Source organism: Mauremys mutica, chromosome 1, assembly GCF_020497125.1.
Source record: "Mauremys mutica isolate MM-2020 ecotype Southern chromosome 1, ASM2049712v1, whole genome shotgun sequence".
In the NCBI taxonomy this organism is placed as follows: Eukaryota; Metazoa; Chordata; order Testudines; family Geoemydidae; genus Mauremys; species Mauremys mutica.
Genome location: NC_059072.1, coordinates 366,807,550 through 366,826,834, shown reverse-complemented (window position 1 = coordinate 366,826,834; position 19,285 = coordinate 366,807,550). Strand labels below are relative to the sequence as shown.

At 46.9% G+C, this 19,285-nt stretch overlaps 2 protein-coding genes across 2 annotated transcripts; both read right to left on the bottom strand.

Moving 5' to 3' along the window:
* Positions 1-8,024: 8,024 nt before the first annotated feature.
* Positions 8,025-8,960, bottom strand: LOC123376986 (olfactory receptor 52R1-like; the record flags this gene model as incomplete). Its single annotated transcript, XM_045029327.1, has 1 exon — positions 8,025-8,960. A coding segment is annotated over exon 1 (936 nt), but the record flags the coding sequence as incomplete, so codon positions are not given.
* A 7,735-nt stretch (positions 8,961-16,695) lies between these two features.
* LOC123377017 (olfactory receptor 52R1-like) lies at positions 16,696-17,643 on the bottom strand. The gene has a single exon (XM_045029379.1). The coding sequence runs from the start codon at positions 17,641-17,643 to the stop codon at positions 16,696-16,698; it is 948 nt and encodes a 315-aa protein (XP_044885314.1).
* Between the last annotated feature and the right edge of the window lie 1,642 nt (positions 17,644-19,285).

Below are 19,285 nucleotides of genomic sequence, written 5' to 3'. Positions count from 1 at the left end.
CAATAGATGCTTGTGTCTGCTCAAAATTTTCAGCTAGATTAGTCATCTCATCCACAGTGTTCACCCTTTTGTCCCACAGACACTGTTTTCCATCATCTTTACATATATTTAAGATGCTCCTGATCAACAACATCAAACGCTCCTTCAAAGCTTGTAACACCTTTGTCCCTTGGCCACTTCCTCATCAAAGCTTTCATTTTATTCCACATTGCTCTTGCTAGCAGTACTCTTACTCGCTAAGGATTTGTAATTTTAACTCTATATATTTCAGAGATAATCTGAAATTGTTTCAAATCTATTTCTTTGAATTTAGAATAATCTAAAAGATTCTCATTTTATTGACTATATCCAGAGCTTTACCAATTAACTTTGCAACTAAAGTGGGCAAACAGAGATATCAGCTCAGTTAGTGGAAAAGTTCAGGCACAAGATGGAGTCCAGTGTCACATGAGCTGGTCACATGCCCTTGCATCAATCAATGAGTCATAGCAGGGGCTATTACCCATACTTTGGCTACAAATGGGGACAAGTTTCTTCCATGGCCCATTGTGTTCATTGATGAACCATCAAGTTGAATATCAATTTGCAATGTGCTGGCTAGACTGGATGTAAACTACTTTGTGGGAGTCACCACAGGAGGAAATGCATTTGAAATACAGGTAGATAGTCAATATTTGTTACTTCAAAGGCAAAAGTGATACAGACACACAAATAGGATAATCACATTCAGCAAACCACAGCTTTTCCATAGATACCTCACATGACATATTTTGTACAAGTTTTGTTGCAACTATATAACAGTGGTGAATGTGGGGTGCCAGGGTTTTGCTTTTGGGCTACAGGGTGTCGCAGCAAGATAGCTATAGAACTAGAGCTCTCTGGGATCTAATTTTTATATTATATAAGACATACTTTCTTGCCCTGAAAGAGACTGCAAACTATTCTATACTGTAGGAAAAAAACCTGCCGAGGTACAGAGCAAAGGAAACTGTCCTCAGGGCCTTGGTTCTTGGTGTGCAGCTCCCCACTCCCAGAGGGAGGCGCTAGAATGGAAGCTGCACCCCAACAATGGGCCTAGAAACCCAGAGATAAAAACCCAAAGCCAGGGACAGGGCCTGAACATTGCTCTGACTCCAAAGCACATGGGTTCAGTGTGTGGGACCCAAACACACCCTTCTGGCGGGCGTTGAGCCACGGGAGCTTGAGCAAGGCTGCGACAGCAAACCTGGAGTTGCCACATGGATGCTAGAATACTGTGAATGGAAAGGGAGTAGGGCTGGGTGATCCCAAACCTGTGTGATGAGGTCCTCAAGCTGTTCCCTTCACCCTAATGTGGTTCAGCTCCCCCAGACACTCCAATTGGTTCAGCACACCCTCGGGTGCACTCTGTTTCCACTTTCTCTTTTTCGGAGCACATGATCGTTGCAAAGCAAACAGACCCAGGCCCTGCAAACAGGGTTTCTAAAACCTTTCCTTTACTTTAGACAGCACAAGAGATATTGAATACACACAATACTATACCCACAAACCATTCCCTGCCTCAGTGGACATTAGGTAATAAGAACAGCCATACTGGGCCAGACCATGGGTCCATAGAGCCCAGTATCCTGTCTTCCGACAGTGACCAATGCCAAGTGCTCCAGAGGGAATCCATACCCTGTCGACCATTCCTAGCTTTTGGCAACAGAGGCTGGGACACAATCCTTCCCCATCCTGCTTAATAGCCATTGATTGACCTATCCTCCATGATTTTATCTAGTTCTTTTTTGAATCCTGTTATACTCTTGGCCTTTACAACATCCTCTGGCAAGGAGGTTGAATGTGCATTTTGTGAAAAAAAACTTCTTTTTGTTTGTTTTTTAAACCTGCTGCCTACTAATTTTATTTAATGACCCCTAGGTTTTTTTTGTTTCGAGAAGGAGTAAACAACACACCCTTATTTACTTGTGCTGCACTGGTCATTAATTTATAGCCCCCTAACATAGTTCCACTTACTGGTCTTTTTTCCAAACTGGAAAGTCCCAGTCTTTTAAATTTCTCATCCTTCAGAAACTGCTCCATACCCCTAATCATTTTTGTTGCCCCTTTCCAAACCTTTTCCAATTTGAATGTATCTTTTTTTTTAGATGGGCTGACCACCTCTTGTTAGAGTGCTTATTCCTTCACTCTCCCACTTCCAGGGTCCTTCTTGCATGAACAGAGAGCAACAATACCTAAATTAATTAATGGAGATATGCTATCTCCTCGAACTGGAAGAGACCTTGAAAGGTCATGAAGTCCAGCCCCCTGGCTTCACTAGCAGGACCAAGTACTGATTTTGCCCCAAATCCCTAAGTGGCCCCCTCAAGGATTAAGCTCACAACCCTGGGTTTTTAAGCAGGCCAATGCTCAAACCACTAAGCTATCCCTCCACCTGAAGATGCAAACAATTCAATGTTTATTGGGGTGAACTTCCAGCAAGCTGAAATCCAAGTTCCTTGTGCCTTATTTTTGAATCCCAACTTACTTCCTCTTTGCCCCTAATTTATATAGTAATAGTCACAGCTATACCTTAACCAATCATTCTACTAAAATGTACCTAACCAGTCCTAACATATTGTAACATGATTAGCTAGCCAATTATATCCCACCACCTTAATTAGTTTACACCCAGCAAAATTAATTATACAGCAGACAGAAACAATCACAGAATCAGACAGAGATCGTACAAATTAACATACAAAACAATATAGAAGTGAGGATTTCACAACTACATCTATACAGACATAAGGGTTTCCCAGCTGTGTCTATTGAAAAGTGGGTTCTTACCAGACAGAAAACTATCAAACTAAGTTTCCTTTTACATCTTCTAGGCTCTTCCCTTTCTCTGGAGGTGATAGATCGGATCACCTTCCTAACAGCCCCAGATAGTCTTATTTCAATGTGATTAGTTTGGAATGTGAGGATGTGACCGCACGCTTCCCAGTTTATGGCTGCCTCTTAGCCAAAGGCATTGGCCTAAGAACAGGGCCTCAGACTGTCACAGTGAGAGAAGGCCCTTACACAGATTCTTTCTTTTATACCCCCTAGATCATTTCCATATGCAACCTAAATTCTTAAAGTATAGGCCTTTACAGACAGGCTTGAATATCTATATCCTAACACAGCTACATGCAGTATTCAAGATGTGGGCATACAATGGATTTATAGAGAGGCAATATGATATTTTCCATCACATTGTCTATCCCTTTCTTAATGATTCCCAACACTCTGCTTGTTTATCACTGCCGGTGCACTGTCTTTTCCAACCCTAATCTTCTATGACTGTACAATTCAATTAGTGGTTCTGCAATTTCACATCTGAATTCCTTCAGAACTCTTGGGTGAAACCATCTGGTCCTGGTGACTTTTAATACATTAAACAATAATAACATGCCTGACTAATCTAATTGCCTTCTGGATCTATGGATATGGGGAAACCAGTGGATGTGTTATTCCTTGACTTTAGCAAAGCCTTTGTTATGGTCTACCACAGTATTCTTGCCAGCAAGTTAAAGAAGTATGGGCTGGATGAATGGACTATAAGGTGGACAGAAAGCTGGATAGATCAGAGGGTTTCAATGGGAGTTCCCCAAGGCTTGGTCCTGGGGCCGTTTTTGTTTAATATCTTCTTAAATGATCTGGATGATGGGATGGACTGCATCCTCAGCAAGTTTGCAGATGACACTAAACTGGGAGGAGTGGTTGATACGCTGGAGGGTAGGGATAGGATACAGAGGGACCTAGACAAATTAGAGGATTGGGCCAAAAGAAATCTGATGAGGTTCAACAAGGACAAGTGCAGAGTCCTGCACTTAGGACAGAAGAAACCCATGCACTGCTACAGACCAGGGACTGAATGACTAGGCAGTAGTTCTGCAGAAAAGGACCTAGGGGTTACAGAGGACGGTTAGCTGGATATGAGTCAGCAGTGTGCCCTTGTTGCCAAGAAGGCTAATGGCATTTTGGGCTATATAAGTAGGAGAATTGCCAGCAGATCGAGGGACATGATCATTCCCCTCTATTCGACATTGGTGAGGCCTCATCTGGAGGACTGTGTCCAGTTTTGGGCCTCACACTACAAGAAGGATGCGGATAAATTGGAGAGAGTCCAGCGAAGGGCAACAAAAATGATTAGGGGGCTGGAGCACATGACTTATGAGGAGAGGCTGAGGTAACTGGGATTGTTTAGTCTGCAGAAGAGAAGAATGAGGGGGGATTTGATAGCTGCTTTCAACTACCTGAAAGGGGAGTTCCAAAGAGGACAGATGTAAACTGTTCTCAGTGGTAGCAGATGACAGAACAAGGAGTAATGGTCTCAAGTTGCAGTGCAGGAGGTTTAGATGGATATTAGGAAAAACGTATTCACTAGGAGGGTGGTGAAGAACTGGAATGGGTTACCTAGGGAGGTAGTGGAATCTCCTTCCTTAGAGGTTTTTAAGGTCAGGCTTAACAAAGGCCTGGCTGGGATGATTTAGTTGGGAAATGGTCCTGCTTTGAGCAGGGGGTTAGACTAGATACCTCCTGAAGTCCCTTCCAACCCTGATATTCTATGATTCTACGAAGACCTCCTCTAAAGACATCTCAATCTGGGACAGTTCCTCAGATCTGTCACCGGAAAAGAATGTCTCAACTTTGTGAATCTCCCTCAAATCCTCAGTCATTAAGACTGATGCAAATAATTCATTTAATTTCTCCACAATGGCTATATTGTCCTTGAGTGCGCCTTTAGCATCTAGTTTGTTCAATGGCCCCACTGGTTGTTTAGCAGGCTTTCTGCTTCTGATGCTTTTACTTTTTGAGTCTGTTCAAAGAAAAAGGAACAGGTTGACCCAGAAGTGGATTTGAGTACGGGCTTCATTATTGCGATACTTGTTCCACTCAAACCAATTGTCAAGTAAGCACTGGATTAGTTACAACAAACTCTTTCTATCTAAGTTAGTATATAAACGCCTACATGCATTACAACACCCCCAAAACCCTTATTAAGAAATAGAAGCACCAATGCAATTAGTATATCCACCCCTATCTATTTTTTTCACAGCATTACACATGTTATACAGGCATTTTTACCTTGAAAATGCATTTCTTTGCAATAATCTGTTGCTACAAATTTCACTAACCAGAGGTGCTCAGGGGAGGGAGGAAGGGGCCATGAGCCAAGGCTCTCTTGTGTAGCTTGTGTGGAAGCAGGGAAAGAAAGAGAGGGTTTAAGTGCAGCCGTTTAAGTGTCAGAGACAGAGCAACTGTTCTGTCAAGTCTTATCCTAATATCGCGAGATCTGTAGAAGCAGGGCTCACGTGAGAAGCGAGTGGAAAACAGCAGAATAGTCAGTGTGACCTAGCCTTGGGATAATGATGTTTTCAGAAAAGAAAGTGAGAAAATACTGAATTAGATAGTAAATAGTCTATATAAAAAGCTTGAACTTTGGAGAAACTGAGGCAGAGATGCTCTTTGCCAGCTGTGTTCTGGCAATTGCTTGAATAAAGCTGTCTCTGATTTTGTTGCTTCCAACCTGAGAGTGGAGTTTTGTTTCTTCCAAAATATTTGATGCCATGACTCAGATGAGCTTATTCTGTTATCTTCATGACATATTACTTTGGCTCATTGGCCCATTCTGAATCCTGCTTTGCTGTTACCAGAGCCCCTTGATGGAGACCCTCATGATTGTGTGTCTGTTACTTCTCTTCTCACCTGCCTAAGGGAAAATCTTACTGATGGGCCTTTGCAGAATCCTGATCTTATTTATTTTGTAGATGGTTCTTGTTTGTGAAACTCGGTGGGAAAATGGGTTGCTGGTTATGCTGGTTGCTGGTTATGCTGTCTGTTCTGTTGTTGAAAGTGCTGTCCTTCCCTCTGTCTCTTCAGCTCAGGTTGCTGAGCTCCTGGCTTTGACACGGGCATGTATTCTGGCACAGGATCAAACCGTTACTATTTACACTGACTCTCACTATGCTTTTGGAGTGGCTCGTGCTGATCGTGTACTTTGGAAACACAGAGGTCTTCTTACTTCCTCCGGTTCCCCCATCAAGAATAGTCAGTATGTATCTGCTCTTTTGGATGCTCTTTTGTTGCCCAAAGCTGTTGCTATTGTAAAATGCATCGCTCATCCAACCCCTCGTGATGAAGTTATTCATGGAAGGATGTGGCCCTTTCTGGCCCTCAGGCTGCTTTTATTTTTGCCTTAGTTGAGCAGCCTCCACTGGCTTCCCTCGATGACCTTGCTAAGATCCAGGAGATAGTGCCAGAGACTGAGGAACATTCTTGGAGGGTTGCTGAGTGCACCTTGTAGCCTGATCACCTTTGGCGCTGCCAGGACGGCTGCCCGATTGCGCCGAGGGTGCTTCTGCCCTATCTTGCTCATGCGCACCATGGGGTGGCGCATGTGAGCAAAGGGGGGATGCTTACTGCAGTTGGAGGTGATTGGTATGCCTCAGGTTTTCCTTGTGTGGCCCAGAACTACCGCCAACAATGTTCAATCTGCCAACAACACAATGTGGTAAAACCGGACAAGCAGCCCATCCCCCTCCGTGGGGACCATTTGTAAATATTCAAATTGATTTTATCCAAATGTCTAAATGTTGTAATTATGAATATGTATTAGTATTAGTTGATGTTTTTTTCAAGATGGGTTGAGGCCTTCCCCTGCAAGATGGCAGATGCCAAGTCCGTTGTGAAAATTTTGCTCAAAGACATTGTACCAAGATTTGGTATACCTGGGTGTATCAACAGTGACCGTGGCACTCATTTTACTGGGCAGATTGTAAGAGAATTATGTACAGCCTTGCAGATACAACACAACCTCCACTGCCCTCACCATCCACAATCTGCTGGGACAGTGGAACATCACAGTGGGATTCTGAAAAAAACAAACTGGCTAAAATTTGTGCAGAAACAAACCTCAGATGGCCAGATGCTTTGCCATTAGCATTGATAAGCAAGAGGGACACTCCCAACTGAAAGACTGGACTGAGCTCACGTGAGATTTTGACAGGGCACCTGATGTGACTTCCAGTAGTGCCCCCACTGGCCCTTGCTCAGATGGACATTCATTTGATGGATGATATGATGCTTAATTACTGCCAGGCACTAATGAAATGTGTTAAGTCTTTTTACTCACAGGTGAAAGAAGCATTACTCAAGGACCCTGAACAGCCCTGCCACTCCTTGGAACCAGGAGATTGGGTCTATATAAAGGTCCACCAGCGAGAGACAGCTTTGGCTCCATGCTGGAAAGGCCCTTACCAAGTCCTGCTGACTACCGACACCGCTGTGAAGTGCCAAGGACTGACCGCCTTGACCCATGCTTCGCATAGCAAAAAAACACACCATGGTCTCTGCCCTCAGGATTTTGCACCTCACAAGTTGTTTGATGCACAATTTCAGCTTACTACATCAGTCCTACTCCGGACCCTCAGATGATTTTATACAGTTTCCTGGCTTCCCTCCTGGCTCTGGATTGGCCTGTTGGCCCCAGCGCCGTGTCCTCACTGCAGCTTCCTTGCCAGGCTGCAGCAGATCCTGTCCCAGCCCCAAAGCAGAGGGAGCCCAGGCTCGGGGGGAGGAAGGCAGAGATGATCCAGCAAGTGGATGGGTTTGGAGAGGAGGGGAGCGAGTAACAGGGGTGGGACTTCGGGGGAAGATGTTGAGAATGGAGCGGGGCCTTGGGGGAATAGGTGGGATGGGGAAGGGGCCTTGTGGAAAGAGGTGGGTCAGGGGGCAGGGCCTTGGGGAATAGGTAGCACAGGGCATGGGGCCTCAGAGATCCAGTTAACAGCAATTAGAGAGGAGGCATCTTAGGGGAGAATGAGTTGTACACCAAAAGACTCCTCAGTTTGTCACGCAGAAAGCACAGCAAGGGCAGCAAGGGCAGGAAAGGATTTAATGTCACTTTGACTGTCCAGTAAATGTTTCAGGAAAGGGGGCCCAGCACCATGTCACCAGCGAGCTCTGCACGGAGCTCGGTCTGAGAGCCAGAGCACCAGGAGAAAATTTTAGGTCCCTTTATGAGTAAAGAGCCGGAGCAGCCTGTCCCGGATCTGTTTGGTCCTCACCCCATAGATGAGGGGGTTTAGCAAGGGGGGCAGCAGGAGGTACACGTTAGCAATGAGAACATGGAAATGCAGGGGCATATTTTGGGCAAATCTGTATATGAGGGAGATGATGAGACCTGGGATGTAAAAGGCTAAAATGACAAAAAGGTGGGAGCCGCAGGTCCCCAAAGTCTTGAGACGGGCATCCTTAGTGGGGAGGCTGCAAATGACCCTGAGAATCTGGATATATGACAGGGCAATAAAAATCCCATCCAGACCCATCACACAGAAAAGCACAAAAAGCCCATAGTAACTACTGACATGGGTGTCGGTGCAGGCCAGGTTCACCATAGCTATGTGTGCGCAGTACGGCTGGGGGATGATGTTGGTTCTGCAATAAGGCCACTGCCTCGCTAAGAGGGGAAAAGGCAGTATGACTATGCTGCCACGCAGCACCACGGCCAGGCCGATCTTGGCCACAAAGGAGTCTGTCAGGATAGTGGAATATCTCAGGGGATTGCAAATGGCCACGTAGCGATCAAAAGCCATGGCCACGACGATACCAGACTCTATCACTGAGAAGATGAGAATGAAGTACATCTGGGTGAGGCAGGCACTGAAATCGATCTCCCTTGCATGGAACCAGAAGATGCTCAGCATTTTGGGCAGGGTGGACATATACACGACCAGGTTGGTGATGGCCAGCATGCAGAGGAAATAGTACATGGGCTCATGGAGGCTCGGCTCCCTCTTCACAATGAACAGGATGGAAAAGTTCCCCAAGGTGGCTATAGCGTACATGGTACAGAAGGGGATGGAGATCCAGACGTGGGCTGACTCCAGGCCAGGAATTCCCAGCAGGATGAAGGTGGAGGGGTTGGTAAACTTGGTTGTGTTGGAACCTGACATGGAGTAGGGGAGAAGGTGTCCAACTCTGAGGTAGAATGGTGTGTCTTGCATCTACCGTACGTTCCCCTGACTTCTGGTATATGCCGAAGGTGATGGTTGCAGTACAAATGCCTGGATGGAGAGACAATGTAAATAAGAGACACTGCATTCAATACTGGGGGCTGTTCTTATGGGTGAAGCAGATTGGTCGCTCTTCACACACTGAAAATGACATTTTCATTATTCAGATAAATGAATTATGAAGAACTGACCCAACTAAGGCCAATTTCATATTTTATGGTGTTCCCTGCTCAATAATTCCTGCATATCATGGTATGAGAAACCTTACTAGGCACCAGTAGGAAACAAAAGTGTGGATACTGGTTATCCGTCATTGTTCCTTAGGGTTTTCCTACACCTCACAAATAAGCAGCTTTTGCCAAAGAAACAGTGTACTGCAAAGCAACTTTCAACGATGGAACGCCTCAGCTTCAATGACACCATGTAACCACCTTGACAAGAGTTTTACGCAAAAGATTTGTTGGCAAAGTGCCAGGGTAGACACTTGTGCTTGTTTTTATTGCTGTAGTTGACCTCTAGAAGGCATCCCACATTGCTCATCCTGAGTGAACAGTTTTAACACATCTCCCCTGCATCGAAGTAAACACTTTCTGCCCGTCCCCCTTTAAAGGCCTGGGAACTTAGAAATTCCCCTTCCTATTTGCTCAGTGGGGACTGCTCACATCACATCTTCCCAGGCACTCATGGTGGCTCCACGCTTGGGACACTGTGGAGCTTCTGGAGCTGCTCAGTATTTGGGGAGAGGAGGCCGTGCAGTCCCAGCTGCGCTCCAGCCATAGGAATGTCAATACTTAAGGGCAGATTTCGTGCAGCTTGTGGGAAAAGAGCTACGATCAGGACACACTGCAGTGCACAGCAAAGGTGAAGGAACTGAGGCAAATGTACCAAAAGGCAAGAGAGGCTGTGCCATACACCTGCCATTTTTATAAGAAGTTGGATGCTATCCTCACCGGTGACCCCATTTCCACCTCCAGCAGACCTGTGGGTACTTTTGTGGGGGTTCTCCTGTCAGCGTATGTAATCTACCTCTCTGATAATCTCTAGGTCGATAAAGAATTCTTCAGTAGACCTCATGCTGTATATACCAGGGTTAGGTTGATATAGCTATATCCCTCAGAGGTGTGATTTTTTTTGCTATTGCAAAAAAGAGCCAATGCAATTTTCATTTGCATTAGCAGAGGCAGAGCAGGCAAGTCACGGGAGGGGATAGTAGCACTTTTCTTGGTGCTGGTTAGGCCTCAGCTGGAGTACTGTGTCCAGTTTGGGTCTCCAATATATAGGAAGGATGTAGGGAAACTGGAAAGGACCCAGATGATCCAGTCTCTTATATGATGGAATCAAAGAGTGCCAGGGTGAGAAGGTGCTGCAAAGATCAGCTAGTCTAGCCCCCTGCCAAGATGCAGGACTTGTTGTGCCTTAACCACGCCAGACAAATGACTGTCCAGCCTCCTGTTGAAAACGTCCAGTGAAGGACTTTCCACAACTTGCCTGGGCGTCTGTTCCATTGTTCTCCTGTTCTTACAGTTGGGAAGTTTATCTGAAATTAAATCTAAATCTGCTGTGCTGTAGTTTGAACCCATTGCCTATTGATCTATGTGGCAATGTTCCTCCATTTTTTAATGACATAGTTAAGTCTTTCTGACACCTTCAATTACAAGACTGCATTTTCAGTTGCATATAAGTTTGCCAAAAATTAACCTGAAATTTCCCACACTGGGTGTCTGCTTATGGCTGAATTTAATTTTGAAATTTTCAGGCATAACAGTTCAGCTAAATTCTAGAATGAAGTTGGGGAGAAGAAGTCTCACAAATGTTGAAAAATTGTCATATTTCTGCTAGTGGGGAGCCCTAGCACCTCCATGCTTTTCAGCAGATAAAGTCTGGTAACACCCACCCCCACCCTGCCCCCTAACAGCCAAAGCCCTAAATTGCAAGAGGAGGAGGTGACAATGTCTGTACAGTAACACACAGCTGGCTCCTGAGGTTTTACTCAGTTCTTGCTCCAGACGGGATGTTTTTCTGGACAACCTGCTTGAGGGCCTCTCTACCCTTAAAACACGACAGTGGGGCTGCCACAGCACTTCTTGGGGGCCTGAGCAAACTGCGGCCCACAGCCTCCGAATCTGGCCTTGTCCTGGACGTCTACTAACAACTTTCATCCAGAAGGGTCCACTGTGCCACTGAAATGCAGCCACCTTAGGGCTGCAGCCCGTCACCAAGGGGCACAGCAAAGATACTAGCGCAAATTCAGTATACTAAATCCAGGATACTAGAGCAAATTCAGCACCTGTGGCAAGGGCCCTGGGATGTTTGGTGGCTGTGTGGAGCGGAAATGAAAACAGACCTATTCTCTACCCCATCATGCATATGTTACACTTGGTTTGTCAAACAGAAAGAGATGGTACCTGTGATTTTTTAGATGGAAGCCTCTTCGCTGAGAATATCCCTCAGGTCGCCGTGTCCCACACCTCTCTCAGCCCAATATCTGCAGCAGCATCCCATGCTGAGAGCTGACACAGGGATGTGCACCATTTATAGTATAGCTCTGTGCAATCCCAGGGGGGTTCGCTCACCCCCTAGGGGAGAAGCGGCATCTGGATGCAGACAGGCTGGAGACCAGACACACCTCTAGCTCATGTCTCTGTTACCATGGCTGCACTTCTGGGCTTGTTATCCAACTTTAGCAGTAAACAGTAATTATGGGACCTTCCCAAAGGGAGATGAGAACTCTTGGGCTCTCCACTGAGTCAGAGAGGAATTGGCTGCTCTGTGTATTTGTGTATATTTAAAACAAATTATAGTTGATTATTAAGAAAACTAGGGTTAATGTCTTTGTCTTATAGGGTCTGATGCTGTGTACATGTCCAGGATGGATGGGCAGATAGTAGACAGACAGACCTGGAGAAAGATGACTGAGGGGAGACATGATCACTTTCTGGAGGCACAAGGGATTTTCACTAAGGGATCATAGATCAGTCATTCTCATCAGTAAATATCATACCACGTAGAACCTTTCATTGGAGGATCTTCCAAAGACCTAGCAAAGGAAAGTCATAACTTTTCCATTGATACCTTACAAGACAAACTTTATATAAAACAAATAAAATCATATCACCATGGTAAATATGGGGACAAGAGGATGTTGCTTTGGGGAACATAATGTCAGACCTCGCCCCTTAGTTTACTGCAGCAAAGTTAGTCGCTGACTAATGCGGAGGCAGTGCGCCCAAGGGCTTAATTAGGTTTTGACTGTACAATTCCCAAGTGTTGCAAACATTGTGGTGTTACCCACAGGTGTTTCTTGCACAGTTCTCTGTACCTTTCAACACTTTGTAGGTCAGTCTCAAAAGTCAGCAAGTGCCTTTTTTGGGTCACTGGACAAACTCTATTAGTTTCTGCGCAACATTGTTTACCATTGTGCTTTTTCAGCTGGTGATATCTCAACACATGAGGTGGTGTGACTCAGTTACCTCTTTCACAAAGAAGACCAGGTTTATTATGGTTTCCCTGCTGAGAGAAGCTTTAAACCTTTTTACAGATGTTAGCTCAGAAGTACTATCCCCATAGGGCTTCTTGGCTAAAAGCTTTTCCACAAAATCATGTATGTTCCATTTTTTCATAGGATTTAACACCAGTACCAAATTCTTTGTTGTTCTTCATTAGCAACAAACTTTGCATCATCAGATTTAACACCATCACCAAATATAGGTGTTTCTGTGTATTTTTATTGTACCTGCTGTTTGCTTGAACAATTTGGTTTGTTCAGCATCCATTGGATCGTTCGGTTCCTCCATGATCCTTGGCGTGTATTTAGTTACTTTTTTTCCTTTCCTCTTCAGTCTAAGGCAGGGGTGGCCAACCTGTGGCCCCGGAGCCACATGCAGCTCTTCAAAAGTTAATATGCAGCTCCTTGTATAGAAACCGACTCTGGAGCTGGAGCTACAGGGGCCAATTTTCCAGTGTGCCGGGGGGTGCTCACTGCTCAACCCCTGGCTGTGCCACAGGCCCTGCCCCCACTCCCTCCTTCCTGCCTCCTCCCCGGAGCCTGCCAGGCCCTTGATCCTCCCCTCCCGAGCCTCCTGTACGCCACAAAACATCTGATCAGGAGGGAGGGGCAGGTGGTGATCAGCCGGTGGGTTGGAGGCACAGGGAGCGGGGCAGGGGGGAACTGATGGGGGGCTGCTGATGTATTACAATGGCTCTTTGACAATGTACATTGGTAAATTCTGTCTCCTTCTCAGGCTCAGGTTGACCATTCCTGGTCTAAGGTTATCTCTGGTGTCTTGGTATGCTGGGGTCTGGTGAAGTTAGGATGTAACGGGACTTTGCATGTTCGCTTGCCCTCTGCGGAGCTTAGAGGGCTTCCCACCAAGTGTAAACCCCTCTATCTGTGGTTTATTCACAATAGATGCTTGTGTCTGCTTAAAATCATCAGCTAGAGAATCCATGTCATCCACGGTTTTCACCCTTTTGTCCCACAGACACTGTTTTATATCATCTTAACATATACTTAAGAAATGTTCCTGAGCAAAAACATCAAACATTCCTTCAAAGCTTATAATATCTTTGCCCCTTGGCCACTTTCCTATCAAACCTTTCATTTTATTTACATATTCCACATTACTTGTACCAGCACCCCTCTTAGAATTTGTAAATTTCACTCTATATGTTTCTGGGGTCATCTGAAATTGTTTCTAAATCATTTCTTTGAATTTAGAATCATCTAAAAGATTCTCAATTATCATTTTATTTAATATATCCAGAGCTTTACCAGTTAAGTTTCCAACTAAAGTGGGCATCTTCTGGTTATCAGGAATCATATGAATCATATACAGCCTCTCAAAGATAATGAAATATTCAGTAATAGCATCTGCCTCGTTGTATGCAGGACACAATTGTTCCCATAGGTTGAGTGTGCATTGTGTGTAGAAATGCTCCCTTTTATTTGTCATCTACACTCTAAGGGAAGGGCAGACCATGGCTAGTGAAAGCATTCACATAACTGCAGCTGGGTGTCTCCCTGCATGTGTGTGGTTTTGTAAGTGCAAGACCTGGAGAAGATCGCATCTTATCACAGCCTCTGTGTCTGAGAGGGGGCCCATATTGGTATGCCAGAGGGCTCTGTGGTACCCCAATTCCAGGCTGCACCCAGGGGAAGTCTGTCACACCCACCCAATGAACAGGCCCTGCTAGAGCTGAGTTTATTTCCTTCTTGTCATGTGTTCAGCTACTCACGGAGAGACCGTGATAACATCAGGGAAGACAGGAACCAAGGTCATCTCTCCCCGTGTCTCAGTTTACCTATAAGTATAATGGGGATATATTCATAGAGACTTTCCTTTGCTAGGTGTTTTGAAGATCCTTCAATGAAAAGAGGGTGGACAATTTATCAGTTTACCCTGTATAAGCTTTATATAGAGTAAAACGGATTTATTTGGGGTTTGGATCTCATTGGAAACTGGGTGTCTGAGTGCTGGAGACAGGTAACCTGCTGAGCAGTTTTCAGCTAAAGCCTTCAAGTTTGGGAGCATGGCCCAGACCCTGGGTCTGTGTTGCAACAGGCTAGCATGTCTGGCTCAACAAGACAGGGTTCTGGAAATCCCAAGCTGGCAGGGAAAACTGGCTCAGAGGTAATTTCAGTACCTCAGAGGTAATTTCAGTACATCAGGTGACAGTCCCAAGGGGATCTCTGTGACCAAACCCATCACACTGATCTCTGATCTGCTAGCAACAGCCCCATGTGTCTGCAGATAGTGTTCATTTCTCCACTCAGGCATCTTTCTGTAGATCAGTCTGTGTGCTATCTACCTAGACATCCTGGGCATTTACAGTCTATCAGACCCTATGGAGGCCAAGACATTATCTCTATTTTTCTTAATAATCAACTATAATATTAAATATACACAAATACACAGAACAGAGAGCCTGAGTGTTTTCATCTCCTTTTGGGAAGTTCCATTAATTACTCTTTACTCCTAAAGGTGGATATAGAACACAGAAGTGCAGACACCCTTGTCTCCAGCCTATTCACATTCAGATGATCGATTCACCACTAGAGGATGAACCAAACACCACTGGGATTGCACAGAGTTATATTACAAATCATATACCCCTGTGTTGGCTTTTGGGTTCGGATATTGCTGCAGAAGTGAAGTGAGAGAGTAGTGGGAGACGACTACCTCATGGTGATTCCCAGGGAAGAGGCTTCCATCTTAGAATTCACAGGTACCATCTCTTGTTGAGAAACTCATCTGCTCAACAAACTGAGTGCAGCCTGGCTGTGATGCAATAGAGAATCAGAATCTGTGGTTCTTTCCACTCTGCGGAGCCATTAAACATCCCAGGGCCCTTGCCACTGGTGAGGAGTTTGCTTCATTATCACTGGCCAAACTCTCTCTCTTTTCTCTGAATCCTTGTTGACCTCTCACCCCAAGATGGCTGCATTTGAGTGGCACAGTGGATCTTTCAGGATTAAATTTGTTCGTGGATGAACAACACAAAGCCAAATTCAGAGGCCATGGCCCAAAGTTTGCTCAGGACCCAGTAAGGCAAAACTGAGTAAAGACATCAGGAACCACCTGTGTGTGAATGAGCAGAGACTGTCAACTCCTCGTCTTGCATTTCAGGGCTCTGGCTGATAATGCAGGGGCACTTACCTGACTTTTATTTGCTGGAAAGCATGGAGCTGGAAGGGCTCCTCACTAGAATAATTATAAGAATGTTTCAACAATGGCAAGACATCTCCTCTCCTAGCTTCATTTGAGAAGTCAACTGAAATGTTATGCATGAAACATTCAAATAGGGCCTTAAAAACCCCTAAGGAAGGAGATTCCACCACCTCCTAGAGAACCCATTCCAGTGCTTCACCACCCTCCTAGTGAAATAGTGTTTCCTAATATCCAACCTAAACCTCCCCCACTGCAACTTGAGACCATTGCTGAAAGCTAAGGAAATAAGCCACATGATGGTCTCTGCCCTCAGGACTTTGCAGCTGAGCTTTTGGGGCCCACAATCTGTTGGATGCACAATCTCAGCTGACTGCCTCGCCTCCCTGCTCCCAACCCTCAGCTGATTTTACACGGTTTCCTGGATTCCCTCTCCGCTTTGGATTGGCCTGTCTGCCCCAGCGCTGCGTCCTCACTGCACTCACTGCAGGTTGCTTGCCAGGCGGCATCAGATCCTGTCCCAAGCCGACAGCAGAGGGAGCCCAGATGGGCGGTGGGTAGGGGAGGAATGTGAAGACGATCCAGCAAGTGGATGGGGTTGGAGAGGAGGGGAGCGAGCTACAGGGTGGGGTTTTGGGGGAAAAGGTAGAGCTGAGGCGGGGCATTGGAGGAAGAGGGGGAGAAGGGAGTGGAGCCTTGTGGGAGACGGATCAGCGGAAGCAGCCTTGTGGAAAAAGGTGAGGCAGGGGGCAGGACCTTGGCAAATAGACAGGGCAGGGCATGGGGCCTCAGAGATCCAGTTAACAGCAATTAGAAAGGTGGCCATCCTATGAATAGTACACAGACCGATTCCTCAGTTTGTCACACTGACACAGCACAGTAAGGGCAGGAAAGGATTTAATGTCACTTTGACTGTCCAGTAAGTGATTCAGGGAAGAGGGCCCAGCACCATGTCACCAGCCAGCTGTGCACAGAGCTCGGTCTGAGAGCCAGAGCACCAGGAGAAAACCTTAGGCCCCTTTATGAGTAAAGAGCCGGAGCAGCCTGTCCCGGATCTGTTTGGTCCTCACCCCGTAGATGATGGGGTTTAGCATGGGGGGGAACAAGAGGTACACATTGGCAATGAGAACATGGAAATGCAGGGCCACATTCTGGTCAAATCTGTACAGGAGGGAGATGAAAAGACTTGGGATGTAAAAGGCTAAAATGACAAAAAAGTGGGAGCCGCAGGTTTCAAAAGTCTTGAGCCGGGCATCCTTTGTGGGGAGGCTGAAGATGGCCCTGAGGATCTGGGTATAGGACACAGCGATAAAAATCCCATCCAGACCCATCACAAAGAATATCACAAAGAGGCCGTAGTAACTACTAACACGGGTGTCGGCGCAGGCCAGCGTCACCATGGCTATGTGTACACAATACGGCTGGGGGATGATGTTGGTTCTGCAATATGGCCACTGTCTTACCAAGAAAGGATAGGGCAGTACAACCATTCCACTGCGCAGCACCACGGCCAGGATGATCTTGGCCACCACAGGGTTTGTCAGGATGGTGGAATGTCTCAGGGGATGGCAGATGGCCACATAGCGATCCAGAGCCAAGGCCACCAAGATCCCAGACTCCATCGCTGAGGCACAGTGAATGAAGTACATCTGGATGAGGCAGGCACTGAAATTGATCTCCCCAGAATTGAACCAGAAGATGCTCAACATTTTGGGCAGGGTGGACGTGCACAGGACCAGGTCAGTGATGGCCAGCATGCAGAGGAAATAGTACATGGGCCCATGGAGGCTCGGCTCTATCTTCATGATGAACAGGATGGTGAAGTTCCCCAGGATGGCTATGATGTACATGGTGCAGAAGGGGATGGAGATCCAGACATGGGCCCTCTCCAGGCCAGGAATGCCCAGCAGGATGAAGCTAGAGGGGTTCGTAAATTCAGTTATGTTGGAATCCGACATGGAGTAGGGGAATATGTGTCTCCTGCTTGTACCGTACTTTTTCCTGACCTTCTGGTCGCAGTGCAATTACCTGGATGGAGAGACAATGTTCATATGAGACACTGCATGCACGAGTGGGGCTGTTCTCATGGGTGAAGCATATTGGTCGCTCAAATGAGTTTACTAATCTCAATTCCTTATTTTATGCTATTCCCTGTCTGAATAATTCCCACGCGTTGTGGTGTAGGAAACTTTACAGGGCACCAGCAGGAAACATAAGTGTGGACACTGATTATCCATCGTTATTCCTTAGGCCTTGTCTACACTGCCAAGTTTTTTCACAAAAAAAAGCATCTTTTGACAAAGAAACAGTGGAAGTGTACACACAACCAAAGCCTCTTTCAACGATGGAACTCCTCGGTTTCAGTGACATAATAAAATCACCTTAACAAGAGATTTAATGCCTTTTACGCAAAAGTTTGCTCATCAAAGTGCTACTGTAGACACTTGAACTTGTTTTTATTACTAATATTGGCCTCTGGTAGGCATCCCACATTGCCCATCATCATAGGCGCCGACTTATATGGGCTCCCTGGGGCTTTAGCCCCAGGAATATTCCCAAGCAGGGGCTCTGCTCCACCAATGTTTTCTCCCCTGCTTGGAGCGCCCCCCCGCCGCCGCCGCCGCCGCCAGGGCTGGAGCTTCTCCCCTCCCCTACTCTCCCCTCCCCGCCCGGCCCCAGAGCTTCCCTGCCTGAACGCAGCGTGTCTCTCTTCCTTGCCGCTGCTGCCGCTGCCTAGCGTAACAGCAGTGAGTGCAAGCTGCTGTTGCTGACTCAGACTGTAGCATCTTGGAGGGGGGGTGGGGCTGCTCGGCAGCCCTCTCCTCCTCCCCGCCCCAGAGGCTGGAGCTTCCCTGCCTGAACGCAGACAGCAGACAGCGTGTCTCTCTCCCTTGCCTCTGCTGCTGCCGAAGGGCTAATATAAGAGCAATGCAAGCTGCTGTTGCTTGCTGGAGCACCGGCCGGGGGAGGGGAGCAGAGTGGAGGGGGCTGTGCCATGCTTGGCAGCCCTCCCCTCCCCCTACCCGGAGGAGACGCAAAGGGGACTTCCGGCCAGGACTCGGAGACTGACCTCACTCACCTGAGCAGCTGCTGGGGCTTCCGTGAGTGTTTGACCCTATGATTCCCCCCCAGCCCCAGCCCCAGCCCCCACTCCTGCCCAACGCTGGGGAAGGGGCAGCCCCATGCCATCCCCTCCCACTGTCCCCCAGTGAAGCTACGTGAGGGGCAGCAGGCTGCAGCCTGCAGCAGGGGTCAGGGAGGCAGGAAGCCATATGTGAAGGCAGTGCCCCGCCCCTCCAGCGCCCACCCACCACAGGGCAGATGGGGGAGGGGGATTAATAGACCTACCTGAGCAGCTGGGGCTTGGGTGAATTTTATGACACCCTGCTCCCCTGCCCCATAGCCATCACCGTGCAGACCCCACTTCTGCCCCATGCTGGGCAAGGGGCAGCCCCATCCACAGTGAAGTTATGGTGAGGGGCAGCAACATGGAAGGCCACCTGTGATGGCAAACCCGCCCCCACCCCCTAGTACCCATCACAGGGGAGGTGAGTGAGATTTCTGGACCTGAGAGGGGGCCTAGGAACATGTGCAGTGACT

Coding starts and splice junctions, on each gene's coding strand:
- LOC123377017 (XM_045029379.1), bottom strand. CDS start 17,643: ATGTCGGATTCCAACATAACTGAATTTACGAACCCCTCTAGCTTCATC.